This window comes from Marmota marmota, unplaced genomic scaffold (assembly GCF_001458135.2).
Source record: "Marmota marmota marmota unplaced genomic scaffold, marMar, whole genome shotgun sequence".
Lineage (NCBI taxonomy): Eukaryota > Metazoa > Chordata > Mammalia > Rodentia > Sciuridae > Marmota > Marmota marmota.
Window position 1 is genome coordinate 6,038,476 of NW_025999895.1, and position 18,007 is coordinate 6,056,482.

The 18,007-nt window shown below is 50.8% G+C and overlaps 1 protein-coding gene and 2 long non-coding RNA genes across 4 annotated transcripts in view; 2 read left to right on the forward strand and 1 right to left on the reverse strand.

The window, feature by feature from the left end:
• The window catches only part of LOC107157801, a 6,186-nt gene extending 1,320 nt beyond the window's left edge, over window positions 1–4,866 (forward strand). The window contains exons 2-5 of the long non-coding RNA XR_001505550.2: window positions 700–884; window positions 2,636–2,709; window positions 2,943–3,440; window positions 4,740–4,866. This is a non-coding gene — a long non-coding RNA (uncharacterized LOC107157801). The remainder of the gene's footprint in view (window positions 1–699; window positions 885–2,635; window positions 2,710–2,942; window positions 3,441–4,739) is intronic.
• On the reverse strand, window positions 2,859–16,207 carry Cdr2l (cerebellar degeneration related protein 2 like). 2 transcript variants are annotated; one of them, XM_048797895.1, is made up of 6 exons: window positions 15,814–16,205; window positions 14,235–14,322; window positions 7,905–8,017; window positions 7,463–7,611; window positions 6,733–6,897; window positions 2,859–5,433 (listed from the first exon to the last, which is right to left on the reverse strand). In XM_048797895.1, exons 3-6 carry the CDS (start codon window positions 7,941–7,943, stop codon window positions 4,542–4,544), a joined length of 1,245 nt encoding a protein of 414 aa, XP_048653852.1. In that variant the 5' UTR covers window positions 7,944–8,017; window positions 14,235–14,322; window positions 15,814–16,205; the 3' UTR covers window positions 2,859–4,541. The 2 variants fall into 2 exon arrangements, with proteins under 2 accessions (XP_048653852.1, XP_015359705.1); XM_015504219.2 differs by lacking the exon at window positions 14,235–14,322 and having other exon boundaries at window positions 15,814–16,207.
• Window positions 10,635–13,622, forward strand: LOC107157802. Its single transcript, XR_001505551.2, has 2 exons — window positions 10,635–11,944; window positions 13,082–13,622. It is a non-coding gene; the product is annotated as an uncharacterized LOC107157802 (long non-coding RNA).
• Window positions 16,208–18,007: the final 1,800 nt, after the last annotated feature.

An 18,007-nucleotide genomic window follows, 5' to 3' on the forward strand; every position in this document is an offset into this window, starting at 1 on the left:
TTTTTTTTTTTTTTTTTTTTTTTTGGTACTGGGGTTGAGCTCAGACAATGCAGGCCCCCAGGTGGGGAAAGAGGGGGAAAGGCAGGTTAAAAGCCAAGGAGAGAAGGTAGCTGGATACAGGCCTCGAACAGCTTCCTTTGCTTCCCACATGATGGCTCTTTGTGTGAGCTATAATGTGCCCTCATGCCACTGGAGACAGGTGACAACAGGATGGGAAATCCTAGAGCCCCTGCATGCTGCCCATGTAAACCATCCATGCTGTTCAACTGATGTAGGCACCAGTTTGGGACCCAGCTCTGGGCTCCCTTACCATACCTTCCTCCCTCCTTAAGAGCAGTGAGCAAAAGCTTGCTCTTTACCCACGGCCCCTGCTGGTCCCTGTGTCTACTCCCAAAGAAGGCTTTGGAAGCTTTTCCACAGATGCAGTTCATGGGCCACAGAGCTGCATTTTTTCTCTATTTGAAAATGGGAGAGTGGAGAAGATGGCAAGAAAATGAACCCTAAAACGCCCAGTACATTTTCTTCTCCAATTCTGGAGTCACCCATGCCACAGACAGTACTGGATTGCAAGAGGGACCAGCAGGATCTGCAGGGCAGGGGGCAATCTACCGTGTGTGGGGGTGCAAGGTGGCTGGGTGGCGTACACAGCATGAGGTAACAGCAGATTTCCCAAGGTGCTCCTCTTACCCAAACCTTCAGGTATGTTTCCAGGCCTCAGATATCTGAGTTTGGGCAGCAATTCTCAAGTTCCAGGAGGTCATTACCAGATTTGAAGAGGACAGTGTGGGCATGGGAACTTCTAAAAAGGACACGTGCTATCACTGTGCATTGAAGAAAGAGAAAACCCATGGACTGATTACACCTTCCACACCGGAGCACAGCGGGTGAGTGTGAGCCCCCTAGGAGACCAGCTCTCCTGCCTACTGTCCTCACCTCTCCAAAACATGGTGAAGAGACAGGTCTTTGGGAATAGCTGGAAGCTGTGAGGTATTTCTGTGTACATGGAAGAGAGGTGAGTGGTTGATAGGTTTGGAAATACCTGGAGAGGGTCCTGTGGTAATTCTTGCAACTCTCCTCTATTCCAAGTGGCTCCCCCAGGGCTGGTCTGTTTATTCCTCTTTCACGGTCCCTTGGGGCTCAGCCTCTGTCCTGGGCTCCTTCACTTTTCCTATCATTCGACTTCCATGCAGTGGAAGCCTTAAAACTACAGATGACACCCGTAAACCTTGCAATCACTTTTCCTTGCATTTAGGAGGTGCAAGCCTCCTAAGCCTGTTCCCTGGGGGGCCTGGCCTCCACTCTCATCCCCTGCCTGGTCGTGCCCTACTGTTTCCACTGGTGCCTCCCCGGTCTTGAGTCTCAGCTAATCATCACACCAGCCGGTGTGCCCCGGCCAGTCTCATCAAGCGTTTCCCAATCTTCTTTCCCCATTATCAGTCTCCTTTTCCTCCTCGGGAGGGGGACACTTTCCCCCTAATTGTTCCTTCGTAAAAAAAATTATTGTGATTCTTTGGATGTTGCCAACAGAATTAAGATCAAGAATGATCTTAATTCTGTTGGCAACATCCAAAGAATCACAATCAGGAGCCAGGTGAACATAGGCCTTCTTTCCATCAGGCCTGATCAGGGTGCTGACCTTGGCCACATCAACCTCACAAAGCTTCTTCATAGCCTGTGTGATCTGCTGCTTGCTGGCCTCAGCATCCACAGGGAACAGTCTTCTGTCTTCCCCACGGCCAACTCTGGTTGGGGAACCTGATGGCATGCAGGTAGAGCCTGTTGCATCTGGGAGGGGGGTGCTCTTCCACAGCTATTTGGGCATTTGGAAGGCAGAGGGCATGCAGATCTTTTTGTGGCTGTGGCCACCTTTCAGTACTGCCTTCTTAAGAGTCCAAACCTTTGCTTTGGCTTCAGTTTTGGGACGGTGAGGAGCTTCCTTCTTTGCCCTCAGTGTCATGATGGTGAAAAGGCCACCATGAGGTTTCTCTAAGGCCACTATGAGGTTTCTCTCTTTTATTTTTTTTGTACCGAGGATTGAATGAACTCAGGGACACTTGATCACTGAGTCACACCCCCATCCCTTGTTTGTATTTGATTTAGAGTTAGGGTCTCACTGAGTTGCTTAGCATCTCACTTTTGTTGAGGCTGGCTTTGAACTCAGGATCCTTCTGCCTCAGCCTCCCAAACCGCTGGGATTACATGCGCTGGCCACCGCACCCGGCTCCCCCATGAGATTTTTTTTTTAAAATATTTTTTGTGTCAATGGGTCTTTATTTTATTTATTTTTATGTGGTGCTGAGGATTGAATCCAGTGCCTCACACATGCTAGGCAAGCTCTCTACCACTGAGCCACAGCCACAGCCCCCACCATGAGATTTTAACACCATAGATATACTGTATATCTCTTCATATACTGTATGCATATATCCACACAGAAGTGTTTTTTTTTTTTTTAAGTTTGCTCCCATTGAGTACATGTGTCCTAGCTAACATGACACCAAGCCTCCTGCCCCCAGTTTTCCATCACCCTATCTTTGGTTTATTTTAGCTGACTTTGGGGAAATCTGCCCACACTAGAATGTGAACTGCAAGGCAAGACAAGCCCTGTCTCTTTTGTTCATTATTGTCTCCCCAGCATGACTGGTGACACTGGCTCTCGATGAACATGGAGATGCTATTTAGAGATGTTTGGATGCTGATCACAGAGAGGTGAGCAGTGAGAGGCTGAGGGGCTTCAGAGGAAAGGTAGAGGGTCACAGTGGAGGGGAGCTCAGGCACCTTCCTGGCCTTCAGTGGAGTGTGACAGGAGGAAGCCTGTGAGACACACAGAGATGGGACCCTGGCTCTAGGGCCATTTCTGCTTTTTAGAATACTGGTGCATTTTTTATTAAAGAAGAGAATAAAGCATTTGTAAATATATTTCTCTCACGTATACTTCAAAGGAGACGCTGGTCGGCGGCTACAGAGCTGGGGAGCAAACAGGCCAGAGCTTACCCCTTCCCCCAGATGACAGAGACATACGGAGGGCTAGGAACTGCCCAGCCCCAAAAGACAAAAGGTTCCAAGTTGCAGAAACAGAAGACCAGCCGCCAGCTCACATCACAGTGCCGCCCAGAACAAGGTGGCATCCCGAGGGATGTCAGGTATGCTTGTTAAGAAACCCCTTTACCCATTAGAAATAAATAAGGCATGAAGGTTCCCGCTGGGCTCCCAGCACAGAAGCCAGAGCCACCGCCTTCCACTGGATTGTATGGCTCCTTCAATTTCTAGGGTCTCAGGAAGGATGACTGAAGAACAAGAAACCCTGAAGGACTGCCGAGGACAAGCTGGGGACCTGGGCATCTCTTAGCTGAAACTTGACTAAGACTCTGAAGTCTTAAACCAAAAGATTGAACCTCTGACCCAGCTGGGGCTTCAAATACCCTCCACAAAGTTGGGAGGTAAAGAGCAGGCATTTTGCAGGTGGGAGGGCGGGAAATCATTCCTCATCCCCAACCCAATTCAGTACTACTTCATGTGCAGGGAGAGTCTCGGGTGAAGGGGAATGGGGATGGACACTGGGGCCACTGGTGGCCCATGTCCAGGACATTCTGGGGGCAGCAGGTATGACCTGTGCCAGGCTGGCCTGTGGGGAGCGTGGAGTGAATGAGACGTCATGGTCCCTGAGATGGGGCAGGTGCAGAGAAGGGAGGCAGAGGCGATATACAGACATGGGCTCTCCACCATCCGGCTCCTGGAAGGCTGAATGCCCAGAAGGCATTTCTGGGGCTAGAGCTCAAGGAAGCTGGCTGAGGGAAACAGGGTACCACTCATGTATGGCTGTCGAGGGGCTCCCTCTTCCCCTCTTCTGATTGGCTACAGTTCTGCGATGGGCAAGGGGTCCTTGCCAGGGTTGGAGTGGGGGACACTCAGGACCTGGCTGAGCCTTTCTGCTCTGCAAGGCAGGGGCTATCTGTGACCTGCTCAGGACTCTGGGGGTAGGGACAGCTGGTGCTAAGGGAATGACAGCGAGTCATGGCTGGTGAGAAGCAGTGGGTGGTCCAGGAACCCCAGGAACCAGCAATAGCTGGCTCTGGGGGTCCCCTTTCAAGTGTTTCCAGTTGTGGCAAGGGGTCAAGGCGACCTTGCATTGCAAATCTCTCAGAAAAACTGAACTTTGGGGGTGGGGAAGCCAACTGATCCAGAATGGCTTTCAGAAACTGGGCCATAGATCTGAGAGTGAGGCCTAGGGTCTGGAAGCCAGGGCCAGTGGAGCTGGGGAAACCCCAGTGGAGCGGGGAATGTTTGGCTTTGAAACTGAGTTCAGGCTGAAGCTGGTGGCCAAGAACTCGCAGGAGGTGGGACGAGTTGGCTGTTCCATCAACCGGGAACATGCAATGTTCCCAGATCAGAAGGGCCCCCTTCCTCTGGCACCTCTGGAGTGGCCACCTGCTGTGATATATTGCTGCTAAAGGGCTCTCTTACTCACTGTAGGCTATGTAGTCCAGGCATGAGGGACCCCATGGCCTGGAGCCTGGGGGAAGCGGCAGGCCAGAAAAGGGTCACTTGCTGCTGTGTGTCTTAACTTTGGTGGAGTTGATGTCGGCCTTGGTCTTCTGGATCCTGGCGAAGATCTCTTTGAAGAGTGCCTTGTACTCGGGCTGGCTCTGCTCCAGCCGCTTGTCCACGGCCTCCACATGCTGGCTCAGGCTCTTCTCACCTGCCTTGGCCTCCCCCTGGCCCTCCTCGCCCCCCCGCAGGTCCCTCCATGAGCTGTCCCGGGAGATGGGCCGCGAGGTCTGCACGCCGGTGTGCCGCACACCAGCCCCGTGCTGCCGGCACTTGCTCAGCAGCTCCTCGTACTTCTCCAGCAGCGCGTGGTACTGCTCATCCACCTCCCGCAGGATGGACATGCCCCGCCGGCGCACGCTGTTGGCGTGCAGCGTGAGGTTGCCTGCGTGCCTGCTGGCTGGGTCTTTGGCCACAATGGCATTGAGAGCCGTGTCGCTGCAGCTCTTACGCACCGCGTGGCCGGGGGAGGCAGCAGGTGAGGAGACACCGTCCTGGGCACCAGAGTCATCTCCGATGCCCGGCTGGGGATCGTCAGATTCAGGGGCCTGGGTGAGGGGTGCCAGCAGGGCCTCAGCCAGGTGGTCATCCCGGCCCAGCAGGTAGGTCTTGGCTTGTTTCATCTGTTGCAGCTCCAGCAGCTCGGCCTCCAGCTCCTGCACGCGCAGGCGGCAGCCCTCCATCTCACACAGCTGCCGCTCCAGCTCCGTGTACTCCTGCAGCACCGCAGTGTACTCGCGCTCTGCCCGCTCCTTGCGCTGCCGCTCCTGGCTCACCTGGGAACGCAGCACTCCCACCAAGGTCTGCAGCCTCTCGTTCTCCTGCTCCAGGGGCCGAGGGCCCAGCTCCAGGGAGGAGCTGTGCAGGCGAAAGGCATCCTCGCACCTGGGAGAGGAGTGAGGGTAGGTGGTCATCTCCAAAGCTCCCAAGCCCAGGCTCAGACACTTACACCTTGCTTCTGCCTGGGCTGTCTCTGCTGTCTGCTGCTCTCCACCCTCCTCTACCATCCCCCCGGGGGGTGGGGCACCACTACGGACAGCCTCAGCCAGGGCCCCTGCTCTCCTAAGCCCAGCAAAGGGAGGCACCCAGCAAGATGCAAAGTGTGTGGCCAGGGGCCTCCTCAGGCTTTTTCCTCTGTTGGTGCCAGCCAGGTAGTAATCCATCTCCCTTCCCCTGGCCCCTCAGCCGCTCTGTTGCAACCCTGGGGTGCTGCGGTTTTCATAACCTTGCTCTTCTTTATTAAACCCCCCCCTCCATTACTCTGTTTAAAGACCATTACTGAAACACACTAAACACGCAGTCTGTTCCCTGCCCCACCTCTGGTGCTGGGGATGGAACCCAGGGCATTTCCAGTGGTAGGCAAGTAAGTGCTCCACCACTGAGCTACACACCAGCTCTGTATTCTTTTTTTTTTCTTGTGGCACAGGGGAGTGAACTCGGGGCGCTGGACCACTTAGCTATATCCCTAGCCCTATTTTTGTATTTCTTTTAGAGGCAGGGTCTCACTGAGTTGCTTAGCACCTTGCCCTTGCTCAGGCTGGCTTTGAATTCGTGATTCTCCTGCCTCAACCTTCCAAGCTTCTGGGATAACAGGCAGGTGCTACCACGCCTGGCCAACCCTCTATTCTTATATTAACCCATTTGGTCCCATCATCCCAGACGTAGAATGTCTATAAAAACTTAAATATAGTATACAATAATAATACAATTACTTTATACCGTAATAATTAAAATATATTAATTAAGGTCAATCAAATAATAATATACATAGGCTCTAGATTATTATTTCCAACCGATTTTAATACACCAGCATCAATTTCACTGAAATATTCACAGAATTGAAAACTTGGGACTTAATGGGTTAAATGATCATTGATCTTAGATTTAATGAGATCTGAAAGGTACGGTGTTTAACCCATATTGGGTTAGAACCCTGACCATGCCTCTTAATAAATAGGAGACCTTGGATAAGATATGTAACCTCTGAGCTTCAATTTTCTAGTCTAAATAATAGGATAATAAAATAATACACTTCAGAGTAGACAATGAGAATTAAGCCAGTAGCGTAGTGGTACACAGCCAGTGCTCCATAAATGCAGCTGCTGTGATTGTCGCAATAGTCTCCCATGGCCTGGACAAGGCACCAGCCTTCCTTCCCACCTGCCTCTTATCCCAGCTACCTACCGCGGGCTGGTGCACAGCTCCTTGAGGCAGGGGAAGGTGTGGATGGTGCGCCTGCGTTCCCGCTTCTCCCGGCGCACGCGCAGCTGCTCCAGGTCGCGCAGCTGCTCTACCTGGGCCTGCAGCTCCTCCACCTGGGCCTGCAGGCGCTCGATCGTCTCTGTCAACCTGGCGTGGGGTGGACACATACATAGGAAAAGTTTTAAAGGGATGGGGTGGCCCTCACTGCAGCCCTGGATCCCTGCAGATGGAGGGACATGGGGTTGGGCACTGACAGGTCACTTTGAACCTCGCTCCTTGGTGCTGAGGTCAGATGGGGAACTGTCTGCATCCCAGAGGAGACACCCTTTCTCACACCTCCCAGGCCAAGCTGATCACTCTGAGCTACCCTAGTTCCTTGTACAGGCCTCTGTCACTTATCATCCTGCTCTACAGTACGATATTTACACATCTGCCTTCCCCACCCAGCTGGGGACTCCAAGAGGCAAGACAGTGTACCCCACAACCTGTGTACCCCGCCATGGTATCCCCAGAGTCTAAAACCCAGCCTGGTGCCTACTTGATGCTTAAAGAAGGGTTGCAGGCCAAATGTTAAACCATGCAAGATGGACGTGGACAAACTCACTACCATCTGGGGCCCCTCGGCCTGGGCCTCCAGCCGCACCAGCCCCTGTGCCCTCGTGCTCCCAGCCCTGGGCCTCTCCCTCACCCGCAGCCTCAGCCCAGCCCTCACCCATGGATCTTCTGCTGGGCGGCCTTACTATCCAGCACCAGCCTCTGGTTGGTCAGCTCCAGGTCCCGGGCTGTCAGGTCCAGCTGCTCATACACTTTGGCGTGCTGCTCGTTCACGTGCCGCAGTGTGTCCAGCTGCTTGGTCAGGTACTAGGGGAGAGGGGGAAGTTGGAGCCGACTTTTAGAGCGGGGCAGGGGGAAGTGTCTGTCTTTGCATTCCTCCCCACCCTAGGTACAGTTTTGTTTGGAGGTATTTGTCTTCAGTTGAGTAGGGATAGAGTCAGTGGAGCAACGGAGCTGCGTGGAATAGTTGTGCAGGTTGTGAACTGCCCAAGGCTGTTGGACCAAGGCTGTGTCTGTTAAGAGGGTCCCTTTGGCAAAGTTGCACAAAGACATACCCTTGATGGCGGAGGAAAGCATGTCCAGGGCCCGAGGCCCCTTACCTCGATCTCCTGCACTTGCTCCTCGTTGGTGGAGTACATCTGCTGCAGGGACTCCTCCAGTTCCTTGTTCCTCTCCAGCAGGGTCTTCCCCAGCTCTGCGGCCAGGTGCAAGTCTGGGGAGGTGGAGGGCGGGGAACACAGCAGTGTGAGAGAGGGCCGCCATTCACCTCTCTCACTCATTCTGGGCTGGGTCCCAGAACTCCAAGGCCACCACAACACAGACTGCCCTAAGGGAGTCTCATGGAGGCCAGGAGCTAAGTCTTGCATTGCTGCCACTTACGTCTTAAATGTCCTTTCCTCAGACATACCCTGTGTCCTCCTTCAAGTCTGTGCTTAGTCACCTTCTGGCGGGGGTGGGGGGGTGGGGGGGTGTCTTTCCGCAAACACGTGATTTCAAGTCACAGCCTCCCTTGCCCCACAATCTCTCCTCCACTTAATTTTTCTCTTTAGCATCATCTAACTTACCAAACAAGATGCTCATTGATCTAGTTCATTTCTGCTACTGATTGTGAACTCATGAGACAGGAATTTTTAAAATTGACTATCTCCAGACAACACCTGGTACAGAGCAAGTGCACAACAAATTTTTTTCAAAAGAACGAGTAATTGAAATATGCTAAGTGCATTTCTTTTCCTTTTTTTTTTTTTTTTTTTTGGTGCTGGGAATTTAAACCCAGGGGTGCTTTACCACTGAGTTACATCCTCAGGCCTTTTTCTTTCTTTCTTTTTTTTTGTTTTGAGACAGGGTGTTGCTATGCTGTTAAGGTTCTTGCTAAGTTGCTGAGGCTGGCCTTGACTTGCAATCCTCCAGTCTCAACCTCTTGAGTAGGTGGGACTACAGGCATGCACCACCATGCCTGTACCAAATGCATAGATAAACATAGGGGCAAAGTGCCCTGGGACAACAGGTAAGAGAGCTTCACTGTTCCTGGGGATGGAAGGAGGCTCAGACAAATGGGCCACTTTCAGGTTTTCTGTTTTGTTTGGTACTGGGGTTTGAATCCAGGGCCTTGTGTATGCTAGGCAAGTCAGTTGGGTTTTGAAGGGTGAGTAGGAACTTCCTGAGATGCAGAGAGGACAGGCTACTGGATTTGGGTGAAGATTCAGAATTTCTTTTTTCTTTTGGTACTGAGGATTGAACCCAGGGGTGCTTAACCACTGACCAACATCCTCAGCCCTTTTTTACATTTTACTTAGAGACAGGGTCTCATTGAGTTGTTTATGGCCTTGCTAAGTTGCTGAGGCTAGCTTTGAACTCATAATCCTCCTGCCTCAGCCTCCTGAGCCACTAGAATTACAGGTGTGCACCACCACACCTGGTGTAAGATTCAGAATTCTTTGGTCTAACTTTTTCATTTTATGGATGACAGGTAGGAGAGGGAAGAGTGACTTGCTCAAGGTCATGAGCTGATTTCAAGTGTCCTTACCCTAATTGGGTACCATGTGTTAGTGGCACATGCCCCTCTCTTAAACCTTTTCCTTTTTCCCTGGGCAGCAAAAATATCCTCTTTCCCCAGCAGCCCTGGTTCTTGAACCTTGCTGGTAGAAATAACCTCCCCACTTCTTGCCCAGGTAAATGAGCGCTATCAGAGAGGCTGGAGAAGTTTGTCCTCTTTTTACGGGGATGTGTATAAGGTGAATAAAAGAAAGTGGCAGTTACAGAAATCCCTAAAAATTTTTCTTATGGAGTGTATACCATCCTAGATATTTGGAGTGTATACCATCCTGCCCCCACAAATAAATATACTAAATATATTTATCATTTTCATTTCTAGAAAAAGACAGAAGGATGAAACTATTCTAAAATGGATTTCGGTAATAGATGCACAAATCTTTGAATAGACTAAAAGTCACTGAATTGTATGCTTTCAATGAGTGGATTGTATGGTGTATTATGCAATAAAGCTGTTTAAAAAAATTTTTTTAGGCAGCTTAATCAGGAGACCAAGATTGATGGAAGAGAGTAAATCGTTAAAGAGGTCCTTAAAGCAAGCTCAGGTTGTTTCAAATGACTGTTTTCTTTCTAAAATGGTTTCAATGTTTTTCTTTCTTTCTTTTTTCCAGTGTTTTTCTTAAGGCATGCTTGGTGCAAAATAAATAAATAAATAAATAAATAGAACAGTACAGAAAGGTAAAAAACGGTGATTAAAAAAATTACTTGAAATATACTTCATTTGTATGCTCTTAGATTTATGCCTTGGAATACTACAAACAAATGGATGACCCAAGATGGTTATGAAAGAAGAATGTCATTTGCTAGTAATTAAAATTACACTTTGTGTGCATGAGGAGGAAGGAGAAGAAGAATGGAGTGGGAGAAAAAAGAGAATGTACCAGATAAAAGTGCTCTCACCATCCTCCCAAACAGTTCTCTGTACTTAAAATATATACAGATACAGTTTTATGTGAACAGAGTCATATTTTTTCTGTTCCTGCCTTTCTCATTTAACCATAGGGCAGGGGAGCTTTCCAAGTCAATATAGACTAACACGAGCATTTAAAGAAGATATGGAATATTTTATTGTATATATGCTCCTAAGCGGCTGTCCCTAAATAGTCCTTATTGTTGGACCTTTAGGATGTCTTCAATTTTTTCTCTATTTAAAGTGAAATGAGCCAGCTGTGGTGGCGCATGCCTGTAATCCCAGAAGCTTGGGAGGCTGAGGTAGGAGGATCACAAGTTCAGCCTTAGAGAGACCCTGTTTTGAAACAAACAAACAAAAAAAATATTAAAGGTCTGGGCATGTGGCTCAGTGGTTAAATGTACCTGGGTTTAATCCCTGCTACCAAAAAAAAAAAAAAAAAGAAGAAGAAAAAAAGAAATGGGTGTTAACTTTTCATATAAAATCTTTGTGCAAATCACTGCCTATTTCTTTAGGACACTTTCCTGGAAACAGAATTGCTGGGACAAAATGGAGGCCTTTTTGATTCATTCGGCCTAAAGCAGAAAGCTTTAGTCTTTTTTACATTATGATGTTTCTGAAAACAGTCCTCAATCTGGGCTGATGGCATAGATCTGGTTCAAAATGCGTAAGGCAGCTCCACTGGGGCCGAGATGGTGTGGTTTGGGGACTCAGCTCATTAATGCTTCCCTTCTTAGGCACAGTGATAGCTCTGGGGTCCCTAGAGGGTGGAGGGGCTTTTATTCCCTGCTGGCAGGTTTCCACTGAGCCCTGTGGTATGCAGTGGACAGGCCTGGCCTGGTGGCCTCCTCTTGGATAAGCCTGGAGAGCAGAAACTAGGGCTGGGAGCTGAGAGCAGAGCCTGCGACTCACTTCCCACCAATCTGGGTGAAAGCCAGAGGGGCCCGACCAGCCATTGGCCTGCACGAAAGGCCAAGCTGCCCTTCAGGAACAAGTCTAGAGGAGAGGTTTTGAAACAGCCAGAGTGGAGCCCCCGTGGCAGGGCCTAAACCTGGAGAGGGCCCCACCTGAAGATGTCCTCTGGGAAGCAGAGAACAGCTGCTGCCCTAAAGCCAGGCTGCAATGGCATAGTCCAGAGAAAGAAAAGCAGCTTTCCCTAAGAAAACTAAGCTAAATTATATAAATCATAGATAAGAACATTTAGCCTTGAGCAATTAACTTGCTTCTGAGGATGCCAAGAAGAGCTGGTTACCTAATATAAACTGGTAAGGGAACAAGAACACGTGCTGTAGTAATTGATAAACTGTAACTTGAGCAAAAGTCTGGAGGTGTTTACAAGGCGTGAAGTTTGATGTAGTGATTGGAGAACTACTGCCTTGTGTTAAGTCATGTGCTTGGTAGGAGGTGGGATCCCAGCGAGACCGCCCCAAGGTGGGGTGACAGTTAATTTCTGAAATGGGATGGCAAGCATTCAGCTCACCCCTGCGTGGTAGCAAGTAATTCGGGTATAAATGCAATAGAACAGAACGCCTTCCTCCTAAATGTCTCCCGCCTTGGAACTATCTATCGTTCTGTGAACAGGCCATTGCTCTTAATACCAGCTCTGCATGGAGCTGCTGCAGCTGAACCAGAATCCACAGCATCAGAAGGGGGGTGAAGAAGAAAGGCCATGTGCAGGTGAGCACCATGCTCCTCCCTCCAGGTGAGCTCCTACCACTGCGGGCTGGGGCACTGTTCCCCGTGTGGTGTGTACAGGGCAGTATACACCACACTGGGGATAGAACAGATGGCCCTGCAAAGGCAGGGAATGTGACCTGGGCCACCTAGCAGTTCAAGAATAGGGAGGAAAGGAAACATAATGGAAGCTTTGGGAGTGGGCAAGGAGAATCTCGGACTGATTCAGGGAAACCGGATCGCAGTGCAAGCTAAGTGCTCAAAGCTGTCAGGAGGGATCACAGGAGTCTGGAAGCTGCAGAGCAGGGGACTGAGTGGAGCCAAGTGCTGGGAAAGGACACCAACTTGCTGAGGACTGCTGTTGGCTCCAGGCTTGGGGGAGGGTGGCCTGAGAGCAGGAGACTATGGGAGCTGGCTAAGCAGGATCTAGGAGCCCAGGGACCAACAGACTATCACAGCCAGATCAGTGGGCCACACTGGACCAAGCTGGGGTAGGTCCTGAGTTTGGGTTGACACCTCCCGACCGGAATCTGGTTTTTTTCTGGGGTCTCTTTCCGAGGACTTCAGTGGTTTTCTATGAGGCAATACCTGGAGGCCTGAGTGGGAATGGCCGGGGGGACCCAGGAGATCTTTTTGAAAAGAAACCTGGAAATTCTATGCTCCTTTTGGCTGTGTCAGGATGGGGCATGTCCGACTCCAGGATAGAGAGGTGGGAAAGGGAGAGGGAACGGGCACAGAGAAGAGGAGACGAAGGAAAAGGGTGTGGGCCCAGGGTGGAGGACACCTGGTATAACCCAGCATGATTGTGGGGTCCTGCTACAGCCCTCAGGGCACAAATATCAGCAACTCAGGGTCCACACTATTGGAGTCTGGTCACCTTTAGGGCAAACAGGGTAGAGCAGGGACATCCCTCCCCTTGCCATCTCAGATCCCTCCCCAGAGGCCGAAGGCTCAAGGACAGGCTGGGCAGGAGAGGAGATGGTCATTGCCTGTCTGGGACTTCAAATCTGTGACTCAGCAGCCATGTCTCAGCCTGGACAGAGATGTCCACAAGGCCTTCCATACTGGTCCAAGGTGGGGGAGGGAGGTGGGCAGAGAGAGCCTGTGCTTAATAATTAATGGCTTTTTCTATTTTTACAGGTGCTTGAGGCAGTGGGCAGAGGGAACACAGTGAATCTAAAGACCTCGCCTGTCCCAATCACCTCCTTCCACTGGGACAGAGAGCATCAAAGTCAAACAGGATCTCTGTGGTCATGCTGCTGGAGAGTGAAGTCAGGACTTGCCCTGGGGCATGGGAAACAGGCTTGGAAGGAGAGGTGGCTGATGAGAAAACTATTCCCAGGCCACTGCAGGCCAACAGGGAGCAACTCGGAAGAAGAGAGTTCAGGAACTGGGAGTAGGGAAGGAGGAAAGGGCCCCTGACCCCCATGTGGCTGCTCTTTGGCTGGCCACCCTGCTCCACATTCAGCTCTCTGTGTGCCCTTAGGGGGCAGGGAGGGGGCTATCGCTCCAGTAGCTGCACCCAGGACTTCCTCTGTCCCCCACCCCACTTGCTTGTCTTTTTACAAGCCTCCAAGCCTTGGTACTAGCATCCCTTCTCCCTAGAATGCCTTCCCCTTCCTTCCTTCACTTCCTGGCTCAAAGGAGCTTTGGCATAAACCTTTTTGAGTCTCTGCTCTCACTCTCTCTGGGCCAAGGGTTACAGAACTCCTTGCACTGTGATGGTCATTAATTTGATCCCACTGGTCTCCTCGGCTGGAGTGTAGGGTCCCCTAAGGGCAGAGACTATATCCCTAGGTTCAACATGGCACCTGGCCCATGGCAAACAGACATCTTGTTTGGGGTGAAAAGCTCCAGTTTCTTCTGAGACTATTTCATTGCTGGTTCCTTTCATTCCTGGGCTCCAGCTCCCACTGAGGGTGCTGACCTATCCACAAGCCAGAAGGGAGAGAAGCTGGGCCTGCAGTGCCCATCCCCCACCCAGCCCCAGAGCATAGCTGCTCAGCCCTGCTGGAATCTCAATACCTCTCCCTTCCTCAGAAGCTGCACAACTCCCATCCCTACTCCCTAGCTCCTTCCTCCCACATCTGGGCCGGGCATGGTGCCAAACCTTGGTTAAGGGTGCAGGAACTTAATGATACTGCATTAGTATCAGCATCTGCCTTCCAGAGAGGCCATCTTCCCCAGAACTCCAGTTTCCAACCTTTCCTTCTAAGCCTGCTTCTTCCAGGAAGCCATCCCATAATGCTATACTACCTATTTTCTTAGTTACAAGTAGGCCTCCTCCACTCACCAAGAATACTGAGAGGGTCAGGGCTGTGATTGTTGCCAGCTCCTAGGATGGTGTCTGGCACTTAAGTGAGACCCATAGGTGTTTGTGCCTAGGATGGGGAAGAAGGGCATCACAGTCAGTGTAGGCCATCTCACTGGGAGGCCGAGGCTGGACTCCAGGGTACTGAGCATGGCAGGGTATATAGCCCAGAGCCTGCCATCCCACATAGTCCGCTGAGAACCTGATTAGCCCATAGTCTAAGCATAAGGACAACAGTTCATCTGCCTGTGAATCTTTTTTTTTTTTTTTTAGAGAGAGAGAGAAGGAGAGAGAGAGAGAGAGAGAGAGAGAGAGAGAGAGAATTTTTAATATTTATTTTTTAGTTTTCAGCGGACACAACATCTTTGTTTGTATGTGGTGCTGAGGATTGAACCCGGGCCGCACGCATGCCAGGCAAGCGCGCCACCGCCTGAGCCACATCCCCAGCCCCTGCCTGTGAATCTTGGCAGCGTAGGAAGTGGGTCAGGCCCAGGACACAAAGCTTCTAGGACTTGGGTGGATGTTTCCCTTCCAGGCAAAGCAGGAGCGCAAGTGCCCTGGGGATGGAGACCAGGGTGTGATGGCACACATTGCACTGCTTGTGTCCATATCCTTTAGGCATGCCTGTGACCATGGGAAGGTCATTTCTCCCTGGACATACTTCCTGGCCCCCTCCAGATCTCATCACCCAAGAATGAGGCACCTTGGGGGAGGACAGCATGGATTTGACTCCACTCCAGCAAGCCTTGGCCCTGACCCTCTCAGGCCTCCTCCTTCCTGTCCCAACAGCCCTGCTCCTCCCTCCTCGAAGTGATGTCACTTTGGCCACCTCATCACCAGCTCCTAACCCCCTTCCTGTGGCCCCCTCTTCCTCAGATGAGAGGCTGGTGGATGTGGCTCTCCTTATTCAGGCTCTAACTTGGCACTGGGAATTACCTAAACGGGTTCCCTCCAAACCCTGAGCCATTGGGAGGGGCCCCAGGGAAAGGAAGCCTTGGGAGACTCCTTCCTCATGAAGGCAGATAGAAGACTCCACTTTCCCCTTCTCCAGCGGCATGGTCCCTGCACCATCCCTTCCCTGGGTAAAAGGGAAGCGAGTTGGGGAAACTTTCTGGGAGTCTCAGAGTTTAGATATCCTGGAGGGACAGGTGCTGCTAGATTTGGAACGAGATGACTTCCCTCTACATACAGCACCCTCTGAGCAAAACATACCATTAGCTCCCTCCCACCTTCCAAAGACCTTCAGCCAGTACCCAGGCCTCTAACAACACCAGGGGCATCTGGGCAGTTGCTGCCCGCAAGATGAGGCGGGCGAGCTGGATGATGGATGCTCAGTCGGTTGGAGAAATAGGAAGACCGCCTCCATCCCCTTTTGCAGCTCTATCAGGCGATCAGTCTGGGTCTCTCGGGCAGCGCCCCTCTTTCCCCGTCCCCATTCTCCAGACGCATCACTGCTCAGAGTCGGGCTCACTAGGTCCAGCCCAGCCCTTCTTGGGGTGATGCCGCCCGACAATGGAGTAACGGACCCCCGCTTCCCCACTTCCCTCCCTGCCGCGCTCACCCTGCTCCAGGTCCTGCTGGTCGTACCAGGGCTCCTCTTCCTCTGCGAAGTCCTCCATCCTGGTGGCTTTCCGCATGGCCCCGCCGGCGGCGGTGGGCGGGCGCTGCGGTGGCGCGGCTCAGGNNCGGGGATGGCGGCAGGGAGGGCCCGGGGCCGCCGTCAGGTCTGGGGCGCTAGGAGCGTGCGGGTGTCGCAGCGGGCACCCCGTGTTCGGCTCTGGCCGGAGCTGTACCCGGCCCGCCCCGCGACACCCGGAGCCGCGGCTGCATCTTAGCCCTGCAGCTTCCCGAGCTGCCAGCTCCGTGGGGCGGTGCCTGCCGCCGTTGGCCAATCAGGAGGCGTATGCAAAGCTAGAGGCGGGGCCAAGGGTGGGACCTTCCTTGTGTCCCGGCCTGGGAGTTGCTGGATCAACCCCCTTCCTCCTTCCCTCCACGTCCGACTTCTTCAGTTCACTGCTCTCTGGAATTATTTTGTTTACCTGTTGTTGTCTCTTCTTCTAGATCTCCTGGAAACAAGGATCTTGTTTACTGCGGGTCCTCAGCGCGTAGAACCGGCGGGCCCATTAATATCTTCCATGGACATTCTTTGAATAGTGTTAATTTACAATTACCTTTAAAAACGTGAGTGCTTAAAAGACCAAAGCCAAAAACTGAAGGCTGGGAGTGACAAATTTTGAGGATGTGTTACTTGCATTCTGTGCTTTTCTCTTTAAGTTTCTATCTCCCTTCCTGCGGACCCATACCTGTATCCGATTATGATCACTAAAGTCTCATTGTTTCACCTACCCAAGCATTCTTTACTTTAAAGGAATTTTCAGACTCAAACATCCATGTAATCCATTTTTATTGGGGCCCAGCATGGGCTGGCATTGTTGAGGCACTGAGTTTCTCCAACTCAGAATTTATGTTGCAAAATATCCAGCAAAGGATTTGTGTCCAAAATAGATGAACATTTCAAATCCTTAGGAGAAAACCGTGAAAGACATCTGCTCATTGGCGGAAACCTCCAAAACTGGGCCAAAATAAAACCTTTATAAGTTGATGTGTTCATCAGTTTTCTTTATTTCTTTTTTTGTTTGTTTGTTTTATTTATTTTATTTAATTTTTTTGGACCAGGTATTGACCCAGGGGCACTTAACCACTGAGATATATACCAGCCCATTTTACTTTTTATTTTGAGATAGAGTTTCCTAAGTTACTCATTAAGTTGCTAAGGCTGGCTTTGAACTTGTGATCCTCCTACCTCGGCTCCCTGAGCTGCTGGATTTACAGGAGTTCGCCATCATGCTTAGCCCTTTTTTGTTTTATTTTATAGTATTTCTATCTTGTTTTCAGTATGTGAACACTGGGATGTTTTACCACTGTGTTTTATCCCTGGCCCTTTTTTATTTTGAGACAAGGTCTCACTAAGTTGCCCAGGCTGGCCTTGAACTTGTGATCCTCCTGCCTCAGCCTCTCAGATCACTGGGTATAAGTCAGCTTTCCAGCATTATGACAAAATAACCTGAGATAAATAAGCTTATAAGGAGAAAAGTTTTCTTTTGGCTCCTAGTTTCAGTTCATGGTTTCCTTTGAGCCTATGGTGAGGCAGTAGATCATGGGGGAAGTACACAGCAGAGAAAACTGCTGCCCTCATGGCTGTCAGGATGCAGAGAGACAGGAAGGCCTAAGGCCTAACAGCCCCTTCACTGGAAGGGCACACCTCCAATGAACTTCCTTCCACCAAGCCCTACCTCTCCCAATAGCACCACAGGATGGTGACCCACCTTTAGCACATGGGCCTTTGGGGACACTTCCAAACCGTAGCAGTTGCTTATCTCGGGTATTTAGTGACAGAAAGCTGAGTAACTCACACTACCCACCCACAGTGGCAAAATATCATATGTGTGTGTGCGTGTGTGTATTTTAAATAAAATACTAGGGCTGACAAGAATACTGAGCAACTGAAACTCTCAGGCTGCTGGTGGTATCCCGGAATGACCACCTTAGAACATTTTTTTTTTTTAAGAGAGAGGGAGAGAGAAGAGTGAGAGAGAGGGAGAATTTTTTTAATATTTATTTTTTAGTATTTGGCGGACACAACATCTTTGTTTGTATGTGGTGCTGAGGATTGAACCCGGGCCGCATGCATGCCAGGCGAGTGTGCTACCGCTTGAGCCACATCCCCAGCCCCAACATTTTTGATAATATCCATG